Source organism: Corapipo altera, unplaced genomic scaffold (genome assembly GCF_003945725.1).
Source record: "Corapipo altera isolate COAL_440 unplaced genomic scaffold, ASM394572v1 76, whole genome shotgun sequence".
Classification (NCBI taxonomy): Eukaryota; Metazoa; Chordata; class Aves; order Passeriformes; family Pipridae; genus Corapipo; species Corapipo altera.
Genome location: NW_020884964.1, coordinates 1102733 through 1122771, shown reverse-complemented (window position 1 = coordinate 1122771; position 20039 = coordinate 1102733). Strand labels below are relative to the sequence as shown.

The window sequence follows — 20039 nt, the reverse complement described above, 5'->3', positions numbered from 1 at the left end:
CTGAAAAAATACCCTCTTGGAAGGGTACTCTTCAGTGGGATTGTGCAAGCTCAGAGAACAGAAAATGCATTTACCCTGTCTAGAGCCTGGTTTCCCTTCCCCTGACAGTAAAGCTTCCCCTGGGGTGACTTTTCTGAGACAGAGGAGCCTACACAAATGGGGATGATGTAACTGGAGCTTTGGAATCAGGGCCTCCAGGTTGCAGTATCCTTGTTTCTGGAGCAAAGTATGTTTAAGGTGCTTAAGAATTGAGTAGATTTTAAGACTTCCTTGGCATCCTCAGGAAGGGAAACCTGGCACTGTTTTCTCCCTTAAAGCAGTCCTATCTCACTTTTTGTAGAGATTTGGTTTGTTTCAGAGCAGCTTGAGAGGAAGCAAGAATAAAGCTGACAATGCCAGTTTTATATTGCTGAATATGAAAACTCTGAATTGGACACAATCATTGGAAATAGCCCATTCTCTTGTTCTTGCAAATCCAGCAGAAATGCAGTGACTAACCTTTTCTTTCAGTGTCCCATAGCTTTGTGCTGTCCCTTGTAAAGCATTGTTTTCCTCTTTTGACTGAGTAGGGACTGCATTTCATGTCAAACTTTGTGACAGGCTGATGTACAGTCCTGGAAAATGTTTCGTTTCCCTGCAGTTCAGTAAAAACTCTAACACCTGCTTTTCGCCTTTTTGGAGTATATGTTTTATGGCTTGACTCTTCAAGGTTTGTAGTATTAGCAAAGGCTTTGGTTTTAATTGTCATTAATTTTTTAAGCCTTTGTTATTTTGGAGTTCTTTCCTGAAAAAAATGATAGCTAAAGCTGGAATCCCTGAATAAATCACAGATGAATGCAGAAACAGATTAATCTGCCTGACTGTATGCAAAATAACCCCATGCTCAAGGTATGTCAGAGGCTGACAGTGGTTATTGTATCCGTTCCTACATCTGTTCTTTAACCACGGCTGTTGCTTTATGGCCATGCTCTGTTTGTTAAGCCTCCCTTTTTAAACAGGTCACAATTACAGGGGGCACTGTGACTGCCAGCTGAACATAACTGTGCTGAGCTAACAGTCAGCATATATAATGTTTTGGCATTGTTTAATGTTCTTGTTTGCTTGTGTGCTTCTAATAGGGAACTGTTGGTCTATTGTAATCAAAATGTATTGCAAACGATGTGTTCTGAATCTAAAAGGTGGCAGTATCGCTGCTAACACAAGAGCATTCTTTTTCTTCAGGCTTCTGAGAAGGAATGGCTTCTGATCTCTGCCAGCAAAAGTAGAGCTTTCTCAGCTGGAAAGTATAAGATGGCCATTTTCATATATTTAAAAGGAAAAAGGTCTACAATACACAAACGAGTCAGATGGTTTAGATGAAAGCCAGAGCCAGAGAGCCTGCTAGTATTGATAATTCTGAAGCTGTGTGGCTGGTGGCTGTCTCACAAAAATTGTTGGTGTGAAAAGGTTTCGTGTTCACAGAGTTGTGCAGCTTGGAAATACGGACCTGTTCATACACGTGTATCCACAAGAACAAAGGTTGACTCTGGATTCTTCTTGTTGCTGCAAGGTTAACACATGCATGCAAATGTGTCAGATTTACAGCATGTTAAGAAGTTGTAAGTGGTGGTAAGGGAACTGGCTCTGCCATACTGTGTGATGCCTCAATTATACTATGCATTCAGCAGGCAAGTGGCTTTACTTCAAATGTGAGTTAGGAACTGTGGTGGAGTATTACATGTCTGGACTAGTTCTGCTCTGGAACCTTTGCTTGTGCACCTTCATACTGTTCCTCATGAAGGCAAGTGTGGTAGAAAGAAATGAGTTGTATCACTTCAGTAAAAATCAGACTTATCTGATCTCAAGCTTTTGTTTTGCACTTCCAGTGCTGTTTCAGTCTTTTGGTGTTTATGTTCTGGTTTTTCCTCTTTCATTTGCAGACAGCTTCGCATTCCTGGCTCATAGAGTAGTGAGAGGGCTGTGCCTTTAATATAAACCAGCTGTCAGCTGTGAAATGAGTGGAAAACTTAAAAATTTGGTAAACACTGTGGAGGGAGTGTACTTGCACCACAGTAGTATCTAATGCCAAGCTCGACTAAAATCTAGTGTGGGTGACTTCAGATTTGATTAGTGTCAGCAGTATTGCTGGAGAAAGTATGTTCTTAGAATTTAAACGTGCAGTTCATACTGGAAGGGTTCTGGCACAAACTAGGCGGCTGCTGCAGAAGATACATTCAAGAAAAGTCAGCAACCTTAAAACCCTAATCCCCAAGCCTGCCCTTCTGTCTCAAGAGTCAATTGTTCAGTTGCCTAGGGTTTAATTATTCATTGTTTGCTATGGTAGCATCTGCTCCTTTCTTTTTAAAATGTAGCTTTCAGGTTAATCTTGTCACACACAATTCACACTAATGCTAATACCGTTTTGTGCAAGCATTGAGAAGTAACAGTAGTTGCTGCTTAGACCTTGCTGCAAGTGTACATTTTAAATAAATCGATGCTGTGTTGCCAAATGTTCAGCCCATTCTTGTCTCCTGGTCCATTCTTGTCTCCTGGTCCATGACACATATGTAGATTTCACGCAATTGGAATGTAAGACTAATGTTCCAAGCTCCTGTCCTTCAAAGGAATTGCCAATGCTTACAGTTATTTAATCAGACAGATGACTTTATTACTGCCCTTTGGGGTAGTCAGCTTAGTTGATGGTTCTGTAGAGGAGAGCCCAAGCATTAGGAAGGTATGGGGTGCTTGATGGGGAAAAAGTTAGATGTCCCATGTCCCTGTCTTGTGGGGTGTTGTAAATGCTTGCATGAGCCTTTCCCTACTTTGTTTCACTTGCTTTGCTTTTTGCAGTGTTTCGTTGACAAAGGCCCATACATTACCTGCACGCTGCTTCATTATTTCTGCTCATTAATGCTGTACACGGACTTGCCTTTCCCTCACTTTATGGGCTTAATTTTTTTTTCTTTTCCTGCTGTGCTCTGAGTCCTGGCATGACCTTCACTGGCATTTCATTGCTATCAACTGACTGATCTGCAGTGCCTTCCACTTCCTCTGAATGCTGATGCCACATTTCCCCCACTTGATACACCACGGTCTTGATTCTTGCAGGTCCTACCCAAGATCTTTCCCTCTTCTGCAATCTGTGCTGTGGTTATAAAGGGCTCAAAGCTGGAGCTTGATGGCCTCTCCTAAAAAACTCGATTAGTTGAGATGCCTTCCTTTACTTTGCTCTCTCTTGGAGATAGACCTGAGTTCTTGCAAATGACTGGCTAGATGGCTTCCTTCTTGCTGTCTATTGTTTTAAGTTAATGGTTAATCCCTTGATATTAATCAGAAGGAGGCAGAGAAGCAGTCTATGAGAGTCTGGGCTGTAAGAGAGCAACTAGGTAATGAAGTGGGGGAATTTGGGAGCTTAAAGTTTCAAACCTCATCTGTATTCAGACAGTTGGAACAATACTGCCTGAAGCTCTTACCCTAGCCAAAAGGAGATGCTTTGTAGGCAACAGTGTGTTTTGGGGCTAAAATGAAGCGTCAGGAAGGATCTTGGGAATAGACAGTTTACAAAAAGGGAGGGAAAGGACATTGCTGAAGCAATTGCCTGTCTAAGGCAGTGGTTGTACAGTCTCTGTAAGCCGATGCCACGGCCAAAAGAAAAGGTCCCGGAGGCTCCTTCTTTTGACAGGCTTTTCTACCACAACTGCTAAGCCATCCCCACAAACTGATCTATTTGAAACCTAATTTTACATGTATTTGCATGTATCTGTTACGATGCAGATACAGGATCGGGTGTTTTCTAGGATGAACTTCCTTTTGTGGCCACATTAACCAGTTGCCAGCTTCCGGCTGCATAGATGTGGCATGTGGCAGTAACAATTTATTCTACTACTGGGTGTCTGAAAAAATGGTGAAGTCCTTTATCCTTCTAAAAGTGTGTTCTGCATGTCCCTGTGATATGTAGTATCTTCATTCTTTTGTCTGGAATATCCGGTATGGAATATCCCTTTGGTCAGTTGGGGTCAGCTGTTCCAGCTGTGTCCCCTCTCAGCTTCTTGTGCACCCTTGGCCTCCTCTGTGGTGGGGTAGAAAAGGCCTTGAGGCAGTGCAAGCTCAGCAATTACTGAAACGTCCTTGTCAACACTCTTTCCAGCACAAATCCAGAATATAGCCCCATACTAGCTATTATGGAAAAAATTAACTCTACCCCAGCCCAGCACAATACTATACTGCAGTTTAGTTTTTGAGAGAGAGACTAGAATATTTTTTCAGAAAGAGCAAAGGTTCAATATTTTAAAGACCTTTTTGTAAGAGATGGCAAAGGAATCTGGTAGAGCTAATTTTCTTATTTTCCAGATCTTTCCAAGAGCGAAAGTTTTTAGGAACTGGGTGAAACAAAAAGTCTCTGAGGATGCAGATTACCATGCAGTTTTTGTACATGATGTTTTAGTTGTTTTATGAAACAAATTTAGGTAAATAAAAAGAGCAATGCCTTCACATTTGTGTCTTCTTTCCAGGATTGTGGTTTATGACTTTTTTTCTTTAGATGTTTGCTTAATCCCTAGAATAGCAAGATGAGTTTGGAGGCTTTGATTTTTCTCTTTGTGTTGTTTTGCAGTGAACTTGTCCTATTAAAGGGATCTTAGTGCCAAAGGGAGGGATCAACTGCTCAGATGCTAAGAGGTCTGGCAGATACTACTGTTCCCACTGGCTTTCATGGATCAAGATCTGTTTTCAGGATTGGATGAATTTTCTATAATTCAACCTTCCTTTCCTGTACAGTACCTCCAGTGAAGCAGAATTAAGGCTTGGCTGCAGATTTTTTCATTGAGGTGAATTCTGTATAGAAGTGCCTGAAATAGCCCAAAATGAATCAAGTGATTGCTGGTTTGCCCGTGCAGCTTTGTTCACTGTGCATAGAAACCAGGAGGGGGCAATCCCTTGGACATTATCATCTTCTCAATTTGCATTTAACTGCACATAAAACAGGTTTTACAGCAAACCAGAAGAGTAAAGAACTCATATTAATCTTGTAGTGGAAAATTACATTGTTGGGTGGCACTGCACAAACTGTCCAAAAGCTGAATGGAGAGGAGACACACTGCCTATGAACTCCTGTTCAGGAGCTGAGACTTCTTCTGTACATTCACACAGTTGGAAGACTGATAGGTTTTTTCCCTTTGTCCAGGGAACAAATGAAATAAAATAAAAGATTAATTGGATTGGGTGGCTCAGGTAGCCTGTGTGGAGAAAAAAGAAAAATTGGGTGATCCTTTCACCCTTCAGGACCTGCAAGAAGGAGGAGCTCTGTGCAACACCACTGTCCAAGCTTTCTGTAGGAAGGGAAGATGAGTGCTCTTCAGGATCCTACCTGGGCTAGAAACCATCTCTTGTTTAAAAACAAAGCTAGTAAAGAGGCTGAAGGGCTTGCCAGGGCCTTGATGTGTGGACTGTCCCGCCCTTTGCATGGCTGCTGTGTTGTTTCTGCATGCCCCTGTGTGCCTTGAGGCTCAGTTGCAGTTTCCGGGTTGTAGAATAGATTGTTTTGGGTACAACTCTGTTTACCCCCCAAAAATTGTCCCAACCCTTTAAATTTCCTTTGACCCTCATTTTTTTGAATCTTTTGTTTGTGTGTTTATCTACCTCCTGATTGTTATGCCCTTGATCTTTGTCTGAGGGGGCAAATGTATTATTTAGTTTTTTAAAATGTATTCTGTTAGAAAAGTGGTGGGATATGTTCTTGTTATGCCATTATTCATGCTCTTTTACTTTTTCCTCTACTGCTTTTAAAGTGACTTTTGTCACCTGATAATCAGGAGGTACCTTGCTTGACCAAGAATGAAAATGGTCTTGGCTTTCCACATCCCATGTTCTGAATTCCTGCCAGGAGAGCATTGCCAGTTGCAGTTTGAACAGCTGATGGGGCCACCAGAGCAAGCCAGAGTGACAGCATTTGCTGAACAAACATAGTTTCATACGCTGGTGTCTGTGCGCATTTTAGTTTTACAGTTGCCCCAGGTAGATCACGTGAGCTATATGTGCATTTGTCTATAGATCCTTTTGGGACTGCAAGTGCAATGTATCTGTGTTTCTCAAATATTGTTCTTGATCGACTGCAGCTCTTGTTTCTCTTATTTCACCCTTGGCCTGCCCTTTCACCCTTGTAGCACAGCCGATGAGGAGATCCTAATGGAAACTCTTCTGGTGTACTTCTGTTGCAGAAATTATTTATATATTCTGCAGGGAAAATTATTTTAATCTGAACCTGGATGCAGAATGTGCCACAGGAGTGTGGTGGTTGAACACTTTTCATGAAATCTCCCGAGTTTGCTGGAGAGAGGAGGGGGGAACACGAGCACCGTGATTTGAAAGATGACCGTAGTAAATTTGCTTGACTCCGTTGCTTTTTGCAGAGGGACTGTGATTGTGGACCACAGATAGAAATCCCTGTTGTGTGATGGTGCAGTATTTGAACGTTAGCTTGTGAGTTGTTTTCCATGGTGAGGCAAAGGATGTTTGTGCCTGCAGTTCCCTTAGTGCTGATAGACCAAAGACAGCACACTCAGGAGAAGTGCTCATGAAAGGACTTCCAGCTCCTCATTGCCAGCCAGATACTCATACTGGGCCCAAATGCAAAATAGGCTTGCTCTGAGAGAATATAGAACCTTCATCCAGGTGTAAGTTACCAGAAAAATTTTCTGTTTCTGATGTCACACTTACTGCAAAATCTTCCTTCTGTCAATTTAAGTATGTCTGGAGAGAGAATGTATTTTTTCATGTCCACTTCAGAAACCTGTGTGAAGCAAAAACTACTTCAGATTTTGGCTGTATTTGGGCAGAACCCAGAAGCTGGGCAAAAGCCTTTGGTAAATAAAAGGAGGAAAATGTGATGTCAGGGGATTTTGTTTTATTTTGGGGTGACTTGGGGTTGGGTGTTCTGTGTTGTGTGAGGTTATTTGTTTGTTTTGGTTTTATTTAGACATTACTTTTATATCCATTTCTGATATTATAAATTAGCTTCCGTTTGCAGCTGCTTATTTTCTAACTTACTTGTATATCCTAACTAAGACCAGCTGAGTTTTCTGGTGAAAAGTATGTTGCTGCTGCTTTTGCTTGAGCACACCAAAAGCTTCTTTTGCAGGGCATTTATTTCCTCAAATAGCTTTCCTACCAAGCAAAAGCAGTTTAATTTAGCTAAATTACTCACTGAAGACTTACCTGATAATTTTATAATGTCTGTACTTCAGCACGTTGTCTTGGATTTATCAGGAGAAAAGAAGTTGTCTGATGGATAGAAGCTTTGCCCTGGTTACATTTTAAGTAGAAATCTCCCTGGAGATGAGGTGTAAATATCACGTTACCGATTAGCATTTGGCATGGAGCATGAGAGCAAAGAAAGAGATGTCTACGTTCAGTCTCCGAAAAAGAGAAACTGGAGTCATTCCTGGACTCTGACAGCATTACTTGCATAATGTCTTCTTCAGTGTTTTCTGTTCCTGGTTCTGACTTGTGGCTGGGTCATGTGAAGTGCTTTGCAACCCAGATATCTGAAGAGCCTCTGTTTTGTTGTGCTCTGGTTGTGCCTGGAGGAGTTTAGATCTGGCTCTGGTATCTTTCTGAGCAAGTGGAGTTTTTATTCTGTAGAACTGAAATCCTGGCATATGCAAAAGTCCCCTGGGAGAGCTCTGTTTGGCTGCAGCAGGATCTAGGCCCCAGACAGGAAAACTTCTGGAAAGCCCCATCCTGCCTGGCTGCTTACCTGTTATTATGGCTCTTAGTGGGAAGGTGGTGATGGCAGCCACCTCAAGGGTGAGCTGAGGGGAAATGGCAAGATTGTACTAATTCTGAGCAACTAGCCAAATGAGACAAAAGGTTTTAACAAAAAGACACACTTTTCTCATTGAAGATAGCTCAGTTATACACCAATTGCTCAGCAGCTAAATGTCAGCTGCCCTTCGGTGATATCTCCACCCTCTCTCTTCCACAAACCTGTTCCAGCTATGGAAATAAGTGGTAGGTGCTAATGTTGGGGTGGTTGTGGAAAGCTGACTTTAATCTGAGAATAGAGAGCTGTGATCAGCTGTGGTTAGCCCAAACAAAATACTGTGTGTTTTTTTTTCCCCAAAGTTTTGGGGTTTGCATTTGTGTTCAGCTGACCTTACCTCATTTCATGGTGGATTGCTCTGCAGACCCTGGCTCTAGACCACATCTGCTGGGCTCCTCTCAAACACTACAGCTGTAGACAGACTGGGTTGCTTATTACTCACTGCTCTGTACTTGGGACCTCTGCTGCTGCCTCCTCTATTTGCTGCTCTCCATGAGGCAGAGGTAGGTCAGTCTGAGGGTTTGGTACTCACTAACTTTCTTCGAAAGCCCCTGTTTTGTACTGTTTCTTCTGCAAGTCCTTTGCTGTTTCTGTTTTTATTACTACTTCAGGAAACTGGGCTTGAGGTATGGAAATGTCATTGGAAGTCTTGATGGCATTCTTTACCTCTTCGTTGTCAAATTTGCTGTGGCAGTTATTAAAATCTGTTGAACTTCTCAATGTGCACTTGTTGCAACCACAACTGATTGACAGCATCTTAGTAATAAATTTTTTTTCCCCTCTTGGAGAATTGCAGTTGGTTTAGCTTGTCAAGAAAAGGGTCTCAGTTTTGATAGTAGATGTTTCTGAAGTCCAGAATGTGGTTCCTGAGTGAGAAGAGGCAGACAGAATACTTGTAGGCAGATAGTAGTGTGATGGAGGCAGGTTTTGGATGAATGAGAGGACAGCCTATTCCCTGTGAGTACCCTAGCAATCATGCCAAAAACTTAGCTGGGTGGGAGAGATTGGAATGTCTTCTTTTTTGCTGTGCTGGAAACCTGTTCCCGAGAGTCTTGGCTTTAGCCTAGGACTACAAAAGCTATAGAGATTTTGAAAATATTGGTGCATGATTAAACTATTTCCATCCCAATTCTTTCTGTAGGCTCACATTTCTTGTAAAAATATATAAAATGAGGTCTTTAGGCTCTCTATTTGACAGTTTTAACTAGCTGACAGCATACAAACCCTCTTAGCACTAGTGTGGAGCAAATTCAGCTGCCAGCAGTTCTTGATACTGAGAACTGGTTGCTTACTGCATGGAACATCATTCTTGCTCAAGACTGTCTGCTGAAAAGCAAAAGAAATTGTGTTGCCTGAAGGCTTTACATCAATTTTAGTTCTTCATTGCAAGGGTAGTTGAGAACCTCAGTGTTTCTGCACGTGAAGTGCTAGTCCACTAGATCATTACAAGTATAGCTTTATGTATACATATGTGCATTTATAGACATATGAGTATGTATTTGATAGTTATTCTGAGGCAATAAAGTACATTCTAAGATATATTGCTTTACTAGCTATTGTGTGATACTTGATTTTTTTGTTTGTTTGTTTTTTCTTTTTTCGATGTTGGGGTTTTTTGTTTGTTTGTTTGTTTTTGGGTTTTTTTTGCAGGGGAGGGTTTTGTTTGTTTGTTTGTTTGTTTTTGATAGCTTATTTTTCCCAACTCAAGAGAAAATAAAGTTTTGGGCAATTGTTCTAAACTTATTCTGGACTCGTAGAGAATAATGCTGTGGATTATGAAATTTATTATGTTCTATAACTTAGAGAGGTTTGCTTTTCGGGGCTTTGAGAGGTACAAACCCTTTTAGCTAGACAAGGGAGAATGTCTGCTCCAGTCCATAGATGAAATCATGTATAGTTTTATCAGTCTTACTGCACGTAGTTCCTCAAAATATGTGATAATCGAACTGAACAAAATCTTGCCGATAGTGATTTAAATGGGAAGCACAATCAAGCTACATTTTGGAAACAGTCATGTGATATGCATTCTAGAGATCCTGAAATCTGCTAAAAGAGCAGAAAAAAAAAAAAGGTCTTGTTACAGAGTCCTTTAAAATATAACCAGTACAGAGTTTCTGTTCCCTTTTTCTAAGCTGCATATCATCAGCTGGTAGTTTGGTTACTTCTGCTTGTCTCAAACAACTGAGGCTACATAAACTATTTAAAATTAGGTTTTGTTTAAAGAGTAAATGACCAGATTTTCAAATACACCAAGCACACAGATAATTGTCAAAATTACTCCATAAAATTCTTACTATATTCAGGCCTGTCTTCCTCTCTTTCTTTTTTTTTTCTTTTATACAGGCGATACGGATTATGGTTTCGATTGCGGAAGTTAATAATCTGGTTGCTGGGAATGTACATAGCCATCCCATTTCTAGTAAAACTTTGCCCTGCTATTCAGGCAAAGCTGGTCTTCCTAAACTTTGGTAAGTGACTCAGTCTGCTGAGGTGGGTGAGGGGAGAAGGGGAGGAGTCTGTCTTCCATTTGTCTGCCTTCACTTTCACCCTGCATATGTACAGCTTGGGAAGGACATGAACTTTCACAAGTTGTAAGTTTTCCAGGCTGCGGTTTGGAAAGCATACTCAGTGGCCCTGGTGGTTGTTGTAGCATGTCTTTGTATAAATATAGTGACCAAACTGAAGCCAACTTTCCAGCCAAAAGGGTATCCTTCAGGAAAACTGTGCAATATGTCAGATGCCATGTTTCTGAAGGGTTCAACAAAATTGCATGAATAGACAGCAAGCAAATGAAATGAAATCCAGTGAATTGGTTTCCAGGCAGTGAGTCTTCACCTGGAAGCATTTTAAGAGAATATTCTGATTGAAACAGAAGAGACCTGTTGATGCAGTCAGATTGCATGTTTTCCTTATGTCTGTTTAGCCTTTGTATTTGGTTAAATTAGTGATATAGTGGGTCTGGCGAGCTGGCTCAGTTCCCAGGTCACCAAGACAGGCCTAAGCATCCACAGGGTGGACAATGATGGAACATTGCTGTATGAGAGATACTACTTTGCAACCTAAATCTGTCTTTAAACCTGAGTTATGTTGTAACGGAGTTTTGAAAAATATCTTCCTTTGACTGTAGTAGCTAGAAGGACTAACTATAGATACATTGTTTCTGTATAATTTGTGTCATTTTGAGTGCATGCCTTGTATATTCTAACACCTTGGATCATGGTTGCTGTGAAGTGTGCACATGTGTGGGCCAGCTCCCGTGCCTTGATGGTGAGAACTGACAGCTAGGTAACCTGAATAATGCAGGTTTCAATGATGATTTTAATTTGCTCTTGCAGGGTGTTGTTAGATCTCCCTGAAATTCCTGCCTCTATTCATTCCCAAGTGACTGAAACAATTGTCCTGTATAGCTTTCTAGCAATGGTATTAGAGCAAGTACTAGTGCAGTGTTGGTCCTGTTCCTTTTATTTGTGACAATAGTCCCATGAAAAACTATTTACCTTAATACAAAGTGCATTCTAACACATGCATTAGAAATACCTTGACATATTGAGTAATTCTTCTGCATTGGAGAATGATGTTTCTCCTTCAGAGGAGTGGTGTAGGGTTTGGCCTGTCATATTTTAATCTTTTGAGTATAAATCACTACTCTTCAACCATCTTTTTTCTCCTCCTGTGTAGTTCGGGATTTGCTTCCAAAACAGTAGCACAGAGCTTCAGCAAAAAGTGCTTCCATTTGTTGAGGTACTAAAGATGAATTGATAGCTGTGCTCCCACTGTTAGCAACAAACCAATGTCTGGATTTGTTCCACTGCGGAGGAACACACCTTGTCAGGTAGCTGGTGTGTAAGCAGGTAGCTGGTTGTGCCCTGGGTGGGGGGAAATGTCAGGAGCCCCCAGCAAGTGGCCATGACCTGGTGTTGACCCTTTGCCTGACAAAGGGCACACAGACTTATGGTGCCTGCCAGAGGGTGGCTGGTCACCAAGAGACTCTGCAGGAACCAATGAATGAGAAGACCCCAGACCAAATATCACCACTGGAGCAAGTGTACAGACTGTGAAGGTACAGTATCCTGGGGATTCCTTTTTTGGGTGTCCCTCCCTGGATGCACCAGCTCAAGGTGTTATGGTGTCACCACAGTTAAATTACTTTGAGGAACCAGACATGTGGGACTCTGCTACAAGAAACCCGGGGCTGAAGTGGTGAGGGGACTCATCTGGCAGTGAGGTGAGAGTCAAACAGGGTACCTGTGGGTTCACTGGAGCTGCCTGCTGTGGGCTTTAGTCCCAATGGTGAAAGTCTGGGGTGGTGGAAGTGTGATTGCAGAGTGGTCCTGAATGGTCAGACAGGAAAGTTTCCTCAGCACTAGGTTATGAGATACATGGGCATGTGGGTAGAGATCTCAAGCTGTCTCCTAGAGGTCTTCAGAAAACTGAGATTTCTACAAGCATAAACACAGACTAGGTCAGATTTAGTGTATCAGTATGATTTATAGATCATGTGATTTTTGTCATTTGATATGTTGTGACTGATGCCAAATACCTCTGCGACTAAAAACATCCTTGATGTGCTAAATCTCCATGGGATGTCTGACTCTGATGATGATCTGTTTGTCTGTGTGTGGAATAGATGGACTATGCCAGTGATAAGTGCCATACATAAAAATTGCCTGTCCCTCTATATTTTTCTCTTGCTTTGAGACAGATACTTCCCTGGCCCCCATGACTAACACTGGTATGTTCCTGTTCATGTCTTCGTCATACAAAATTTAGCAAGAAAGTCATAAGAGATTTCGCAAATGGGAAAATCCAGGCAACAGAGAAGTTGAATAGTTTTCCCAGAGCACTGCTAGAAGTGACTTGTGTGCCTGTCCAGACTTCAACTGCAGAACTTGCCGTCCTCCTGGAGCATCCACTGCCCTTGTGAGAGTGTTGTTGAGTTCTGTGGTGACAGCGCAGTCGCCCAACAGGTCTCTGGTGGCATGCATGATTTGTCTGGGACTCTTCCACATGCTTTTGCATATGAGCAAACAGACTTGCATAGGTATAGATTTGCAGTCTAAGGGTCCAGATTTGTCATCAGCTGTCTTCTGCTTCGGTTTTCATGTTTGTATAAAGTTTAATGATTTTTTAGTCAGTGAAGTGAGATTTGACTGTCACAATTGTCAGTGCTGCTTTTTATGTCAAAAGCACAAAAGCTTTGGTATGTTCATTGTTATACCACTAAGTTTCAAGGAGACAGACTTCCTGGTACTGCTGTAGTGTAGCTCAATTTTATGGGAAAAAACTGAATCATGTTTGCCAAATCAGCTAACCCATCCCATTGATGCAAACTGGACAGAGATGATTAAATACATATCAGAGGAAGCTTTGTCTGTCTCTCTCACTGTCTCTTAATTTTAGCCTGCTCCTTGTTTTTTTGATGGTTGCTTGTGTCTTCTTACCTTGCTTTCTTTGCTATTTATGTTTTAATCACAGCTGTAGCCAGTGCATCCTTTTACACAAAAAGAATAAGATCTTCCCAGCACCATGGACCAGTTTGTAAAACTCTCCAGTGCCTTGGTTAAGCAGTAAGAAAATAAAGGTAAAAATTAAAATTAAAAGGTTTCATATCCTTTTTATCGTTTCAGTGAGGGTCCCATATTTCATTGACTTGAAAAGACCACAGGATCAAGGTTTAAACCATACCTGTAATTATTACCTGCAACCAGAAGAGGATGTAACCATTGGAGTGTGGTAAGGAAGCCTGTTCTGTGAAGTATGTACCATGCGTCTTTATCCTTCTTTTTGTTCTCAGTCTTGCCTATCCAGTCTTTTTGCTGCGCATGCTCTCATTTGTGGATGTTTGTATTTTCATCTGCCAAGTGACCAGGTTGAAAGGTATGCAAATATCTAGAGCTCATCTGAACTTGGATCAGTAATGCATGAATTACAGTCAGATAACTTGTGCATTCAGAGAAACTTCATAATTTGGAATCATAAAGGTTACAGGTCTGCATTACTACAAAGATTGTACCTCCATATCAGGCAAGACACAAGGAGTTAGACGTTTTGTCATTCAACTGCTGTTCATATTTTGTTTTGCAAAATAGATGTGGGGGAAGATAGGAAAAGAGGATCAAAGTGTTCAGAGTAGGAGGAAGAATATTCTGTGTATAAAACATATGTAAGATTTGGAGAGTGGGTGAGAGCAGAACACACTGTTTACTCTCTTAACAAAACAAGTGACAGTGTTGGAGTTCACTTGTCATTCCTCTCTCACAAAGATGATTTTCTGGTTCCAGGCAAAGACAATTCTTTTTAGCTCCTTGTTACCCAGGATCATGTCAGGTATGGAGGGAAGTCAGTGTTCCTTAATACAGCCAATGATGTTTGATCTGTAAGCTGTAGGATTTGGAGTTTTTAGTTGTGTGCGTACCTTTGATATGTCCTCTAATGAAGTAGAGATTTTCTCTTCACAGGGTGTATGACCTTTTGAATGGGATAGTGATATCCTACTACATTAAGACAGTTCCTTTCCTATAAGTAAATTTTGATAAAAGACATAGTTAAAACTTGAATACTTTGGTCTTTCCAGGGTAGGCTGATAAATAGTGGTTTCATTCTTAACTTGGACAATTAAAATCCCACCTCTTAAGATGTTAAATAAGTTTGTATTGCAGTCTTGAGATTAGTATTTTATTTCCCTTACAAGCATACTATGTATCTTTTTTTAATCAAAACTTCCGACTTGTGGTGGCAATTTAGAGTTTATGTCATTTGTCTTGATTTTTTTGAGAGGTTTTCAGAAAAGTTTTGAACCTGCCTTTTTAATGCCAGTGTAGGTCTTGTGTTTGGTATACTTCTGAAACAAAGTTCTTAGCCTGCTTTGTTCATAGGCTTGCAAGAGTCTTGGGGCAGAACAGTTGGAGAATTTGTGAGTCCCACAGTTATTGAGGCTTCTTACCTCCTTGAGAACTCAGTATCTGCTGACTGCATACATGCAAGTAGATTTTTTACGTTGTTTTCCCCCTGTGTTAGTTTGTCTCTGAGTTTTTTATCTGGGAGGATAGTGTGATAGGTCGGAGCTTGTCTGTCTGTGAAGGAGAAGGGCATGTGAATACTTAAGTTACTTCTGGTAGCTGTAAGCTAGCCCCCTTCTTAACAACTGAGATGGTTTGGGGCATGTACTTGCTTTTAGTATTTGTATTCTAGAGTAATTATCTAACCTTCTGTTCAGTCTGTCATTCCTCTTTCATTCCATCAGTGTTGAATTGTTTCTAGCAGGTTGCCCAGCTACATTATCTACAGAAGAACAGCTGTGAGTTAAAAATTCCTGGCTCTTCTAGATTGTAGCTTTTTCAGATAAAAATGTTATACCTTCAAGAACCTTGTGTCTGAAAACAAAACACATGATCTTCTCATCATACCCTGAGCTCTTCCTTTTCCTCAGACTGGCTGTAGAGTCAGATATGCCTCTTACTCACCGAACGTTCTTTCCAAACCCAGCTGGCTTTGATTATTCTGAACATCTGCTGACCTAGCAGTGAATCTTGTTTATGGTGTATAAGTATGTTAATTGAAGTAATTAAGTGCCATAAAAGCTGAGGAATTGAGATTTCTCCAGAGCAGCAGGAACTTCGGTAATTGTGCTTTGGGGTTGCCTGTGAAGTTTGATGCCTTGCACAGACCTCAGTTTTGAAGGCAGTGGTGATGGAGATGAAAATATAGAAATAAACTATAGCCACTGCCTTTTAAATTTGGCCATTTGTCAGCTAATCATGACAATTTTATGAAAAGTGTGTGTGAGGTGTGTAATCCTGAGTTAATGAGTTGATCAGAAAAACTCGAAATTCAAATGGCAGACACTTGAATGTTGAGTAGCAGCGGCCAATGTAAATTTTCCTTCTGTATACAGGCACACAGTCCCTGCAGCCTTATGGAAGAATGCTCGAGGGAAGGACCAGTTGTGGTTTGAAGAGGCTTTGGGCTCGAGCCATCCTGTGATCCTCTACTTGCACGGCAATGCGGGAACAAGGTGAGGCACAAAACAGTTTCATGATGTGTTTTCCTGGTTTGCCACACCTTCAGCACATTAAGAAAGACGGGGAAAACCTTCTTAGGGCCTATAGCGATAGGACAAGGGATAGGGGGTTTAAACTAAAAGAGGGTTGATTTTGATTAGATATAAGGAACAATGTTTACAATGAGAGTGGTGAAACGCTGGAACAGGTTGCCCAGAAACGTGGAAGATGTCCCATCCATGGAAGCATTTAAGGTCAGGCTGGATAGAGTTCTGAGCAAACTGATCTAGTTGAAGAAACCCCCTGCTTGTTGTAGGAGGTTTGGGTTACATGGCCTTTAAAGGTCCCTTCCAACCCAAACTATTTTATGATTAAAACCAAAATAAAATCTAAAATCAGTTTGGTGTCTCTCCTTTTAAAAGAAGGTACTTATGGGGAGGGATCATTTCATAGAACATTTATTGAATATGGATTTATTGCAGTTATCAGAGATATTTGATACTGTAATTTACGTTGTATCCTCTGCTAGAAGCCAGGAGGCTGTGACCCTCTCTAAATCAGGTAATGAGAAGTACTTTTCAGTATAGTAGTTTCTGAATTGAGACATGGGATAGTGTTAGTGCTTCTGTATATGTTACTTGCAAACATTAAAGAAACATTCCACTTCCTTTTTTGAGTTTATTTTAGTAGTGAACACATTAAGAGGAAGGAAAATCAGAAGGAAAGAGGATGGTCGTGTGCTGATCTTGTTTCATTATTGCATACGTACAGGACATTTGTCTGCAACAGGAGCATCTCTAAAATTTGTAATTTTGTAGTTGACTGTATCAGCTAAGGTAGTAGGATGGTTTTCTATACTTTGTTGTTGGATACTAGAAACCATAAGTGCAGTGTGAAGCTTCTTGGATGTTTCTCAGCACAGTGTTCTTACTGCCACATCTCCATGTGTTACAGAGCTGTTGTTCGTTTATTAGAACATGGTCTTTTTCCTTACAAATATGCATTTTACAAAAGAGTATCAACCACCTTCTGAGTTTTGAGTGCCAGTGCCTGTTCTTTTGAAGCTGATGTCTGCCCACAGATACTCTGCAAGAGCAGAAACGTTGCAGAAAAACAAGTTCCATGATGTAAAGGAACTCTGTTTTAGCCATGCATTACAAGGTTTAATCAAATTGTAGCATTATTTTTCAAATACTGCTGAACTTGGTTTTTTGCCTTTATTGGGTGTAACAAATTACACTAATGGAAGCTATTCTGCAGCTTAATGGTGGCAGTTTGGGACCAGTATCTCTGTTGTGTGTGTTTTGATTAGATTTACTTCTTGGCTCCCCCAAGTGCTACAGAGATAAAGTACTGAGCTATGAATCAGTAACATATTTCACATTTTGCTTTACTCTGTGTACTGGAGAAGCTGGAGGTGCATTGGCGCTGCCATTTCAGATTTAATATCTATTGCTGTGTGTTTCTATGCTGCACATTCCGTCGCTTTACTGGTGCAGGCTGCATTAACCATAAGTAAAAGGCACTACCTTAGCTTTCTAGTTTGCCTGAGTGATCTGGGGCTGTGGCAAAAATGTTTTGTTTACTTGGTCCCCTTAGAAAAAATTCCTCTGTTACACTTTGAGCAAAGCATGAAAAGTCACCAATGTGTACATGTCAAAGGTGACTTTTCAAGCAAGTGGATCATCTTCTTCAGGCTTGTATTATTCAAAATTACTTACAAGCAACCCCTTGCATTTTGCCCTGAGTGTTTTTGACTGCCTTAGGTATTTTATAGTACAGTTGGAGCTGACAGCTTTTTGGCTGGCAAGTGTATGTGTTCTTAGAGGGAGGTCTGGAGATTTGGCTTTTTGATTTAGAGGCTGCACTGACCAAAACAGTCATAGTGTGAATGTTTTAGAACTTTCATATGAATGCAAGAGTAAATTTACTCTTATATCAGTACTAAAGTTTGAATGTGGAATAGCCATTTCATTTTGTGCATATATTTTAAAGTATGTAATGGCACATTCACATTCCATTTTATTGTCTAGGTTTCAATTTGTATATATAAACCCCCAAAACTTTAAACGGATTCTTCTCCTGGAACTTTTTTTACAGTATTCAACTCTGTTTTTCTCTGCTCAGTCTTTTGCACATGTCCCTTCTTTCCCTGTGTTTGGAGCCAGGTGAGAAAATCCAAGGACCAGCTGATTTGGTTAATGTCATGAGGTCTGCTGCCAGCATCACACCTGGGAGAGCAGGGGCTACTGGCTTTGGCAACACTGGTGGCAAGAGCTCAGGGTCTGCAAAGCCAACAGGGACAGGCTCTTTTGGATGTATTACAGTCTTTGGAAAAGGTGGATAGGAGACTGGGTAGAAAAGTTCATCTTTTCCTGCTGTGAGGCGAGGTTTACAGGGAGAAGTTGACTTCAAAATTATGTCCTGCATAGCTCAGCAAAGCCTTGCTGTCTCCTTGAAGCCTGTGACGAAGTAGTTATGGCGTTTCTTGTTTTTGGCATGTTTGTCTTAAATTGCCTGAGGCAAGTGGGAAAATATGTTTCTGGAAACTTAAATGCTCACATGTGGTTGTTCGTTTTGTTTTGCTTTTGTTGTTTTTTTTTTCTCCTCTTCATGAATCACTCTTGCCAGAGGAGGGGATCACCGTGTGGAGCTTTACAAGGTAAGTGGCTGTGTGTGCTGTCCAAACAGTTGCATTAACACATCAGATATGCACATAATTGAGACTGCTCATAACAGCCCACTACCAACAGGCACAGACCTTGGGGCTCTTAGTCTCCTTTAAATAGGAAGCCTGTATGGGAAAAGGTAAGCTGTGAGCACACTTCCACATATTCAAAGATACTTGAAAAGTCTTCTATTTGCTGATGTTAACTGCCAGATCCAACTGAGCTAATCAGGTTCTTTGACAGGAATACGTTCACAAACATAGTTTATTGGAAAAATCGAAAGTTTTATATAATTGCAGCCACAATTTGACTGATTAACGTAGTGTACTAATTTAAGATACCATTTAACAGTATTCAGTCTGGTTTTCCTCCTTCCTTATGGCACAGTGCATTTGTATGAGTGGTGCCATCTCCAGTGCAGAAGGGTTTGTACAAAACCTAATGAATTTCCCAGATGTAGCACTATGGTCTGTTATGCGAGAACAAGAGCCTCAGTTGCTTTGAGTGTTTTGTCTAGTGACTTTTGGGGTAATGTATTTTATTGAACTCTTTTGGCTGAAATTCTCAAACACAATTTCTTGGCCTTGTATTGTGTTTCTAAAAGAGCCGTAATTCTTTTTGCTGGCTCATTTCAGAGGGGTCTATGTTTTTCCTGGGGATTTAGCTATCATTTCCTTCTCTTTATAATTTGTGTCAGTGTTGGCACTCATAAAGTTTTATTGCAATGCAATACGAGATCCCCTGCTGCAAAGTGTTTTTTAAATTCAGATTGGTTAGAAAATACTGTTTGGCAACGCCAAGGAGGCAGGTTATATTTCCTTTAAGAAGAAAGGATGAGCTGATTTGCAGAAAATTGGTTGAGGACACTGCCATGTATAGTGATCTATTTGATCATTTTTCTAGGAGCCAGCCTATGCTGCGATGCATTTTGTGCTGGCCAAGACAGGCAGAGGAATTGTTTCTGATTTTGAGGGACAAGAGTAGCAGTGCTTCATAGGACTCAGTGTGTTTCTGTGTGTACACATACGGAGAACACAGTTTACCAAAACACAAAGTTTCTGTTCCCGCATGTGGTATTCTTTGCTTCTGAGAACATCCAGACAAGTTGCTTAGTTTGTCTTTTTCAGTCAGTTACTCATACGTGAACACACACATCGGCTTACCGGAACCACTCCAGAAACTCCAAATTTGTGCTTATTTCAGCAGAATGAAACAGGCTGGGATGCTGTCATTTTTGCTGGTGCTTCTAATATTTTTACTACTCCTTTAGAAGTAACGCTCAGCTTACAGGTCATTTCATTTGCACACTGCGATACTCCCAGTACCACTAGGAGTGTTATTTAGAAAACTGCAACAAACACTAGCCCAGCTGCAGTGCTGCAGGTCCAACTCGTTGCGCAGTGAACCCTGAAGGTAGTGAATGTTGCATGCCAAGCAGATGTAGTCTAACAACCAGGTTTGTTTTACTTTTGCTGAGCGTTCTATAATTACATGGGAGAGCCGTAACTTCAATGCAAATAGTAACAGTTCTCATGCAGGTAGTGTTACAGACAAAATCAGGGTAATGTTTTT

The 20039-nt window shown here is 40.9% G+C and overlaps 1 protein-coding gene across 1 annotated transcript in view; it reads left to right on the top strand.

Moving 5' to 3' along the window:
• The window catches only part of ABHD12 (abhydrolase domain containing 12), a 37567-nt gene that overhangs the window by 8736 nt on the left and 8792 nt on the right, over window positions 1-20039 (top strand). The window contains exons 2-5 of the mRNA XM_027664590.1: window positions 10139-10266; window positions 13426-13531; window positions 15693-15812; window positions 18430-18460. Coding sequence (XP_027520391.1) covers window positions 10139-10266; window positions 13426-13531; window positions 15693-15812; window positions 18430-18460 — 385 coding nt within the window. The remainder of the gene's footprint in view (window positions 1-10138; window positions 10267-13425; window positions 13532-15692; window positions 15813-18429; window positions 18461-20039) is intronic.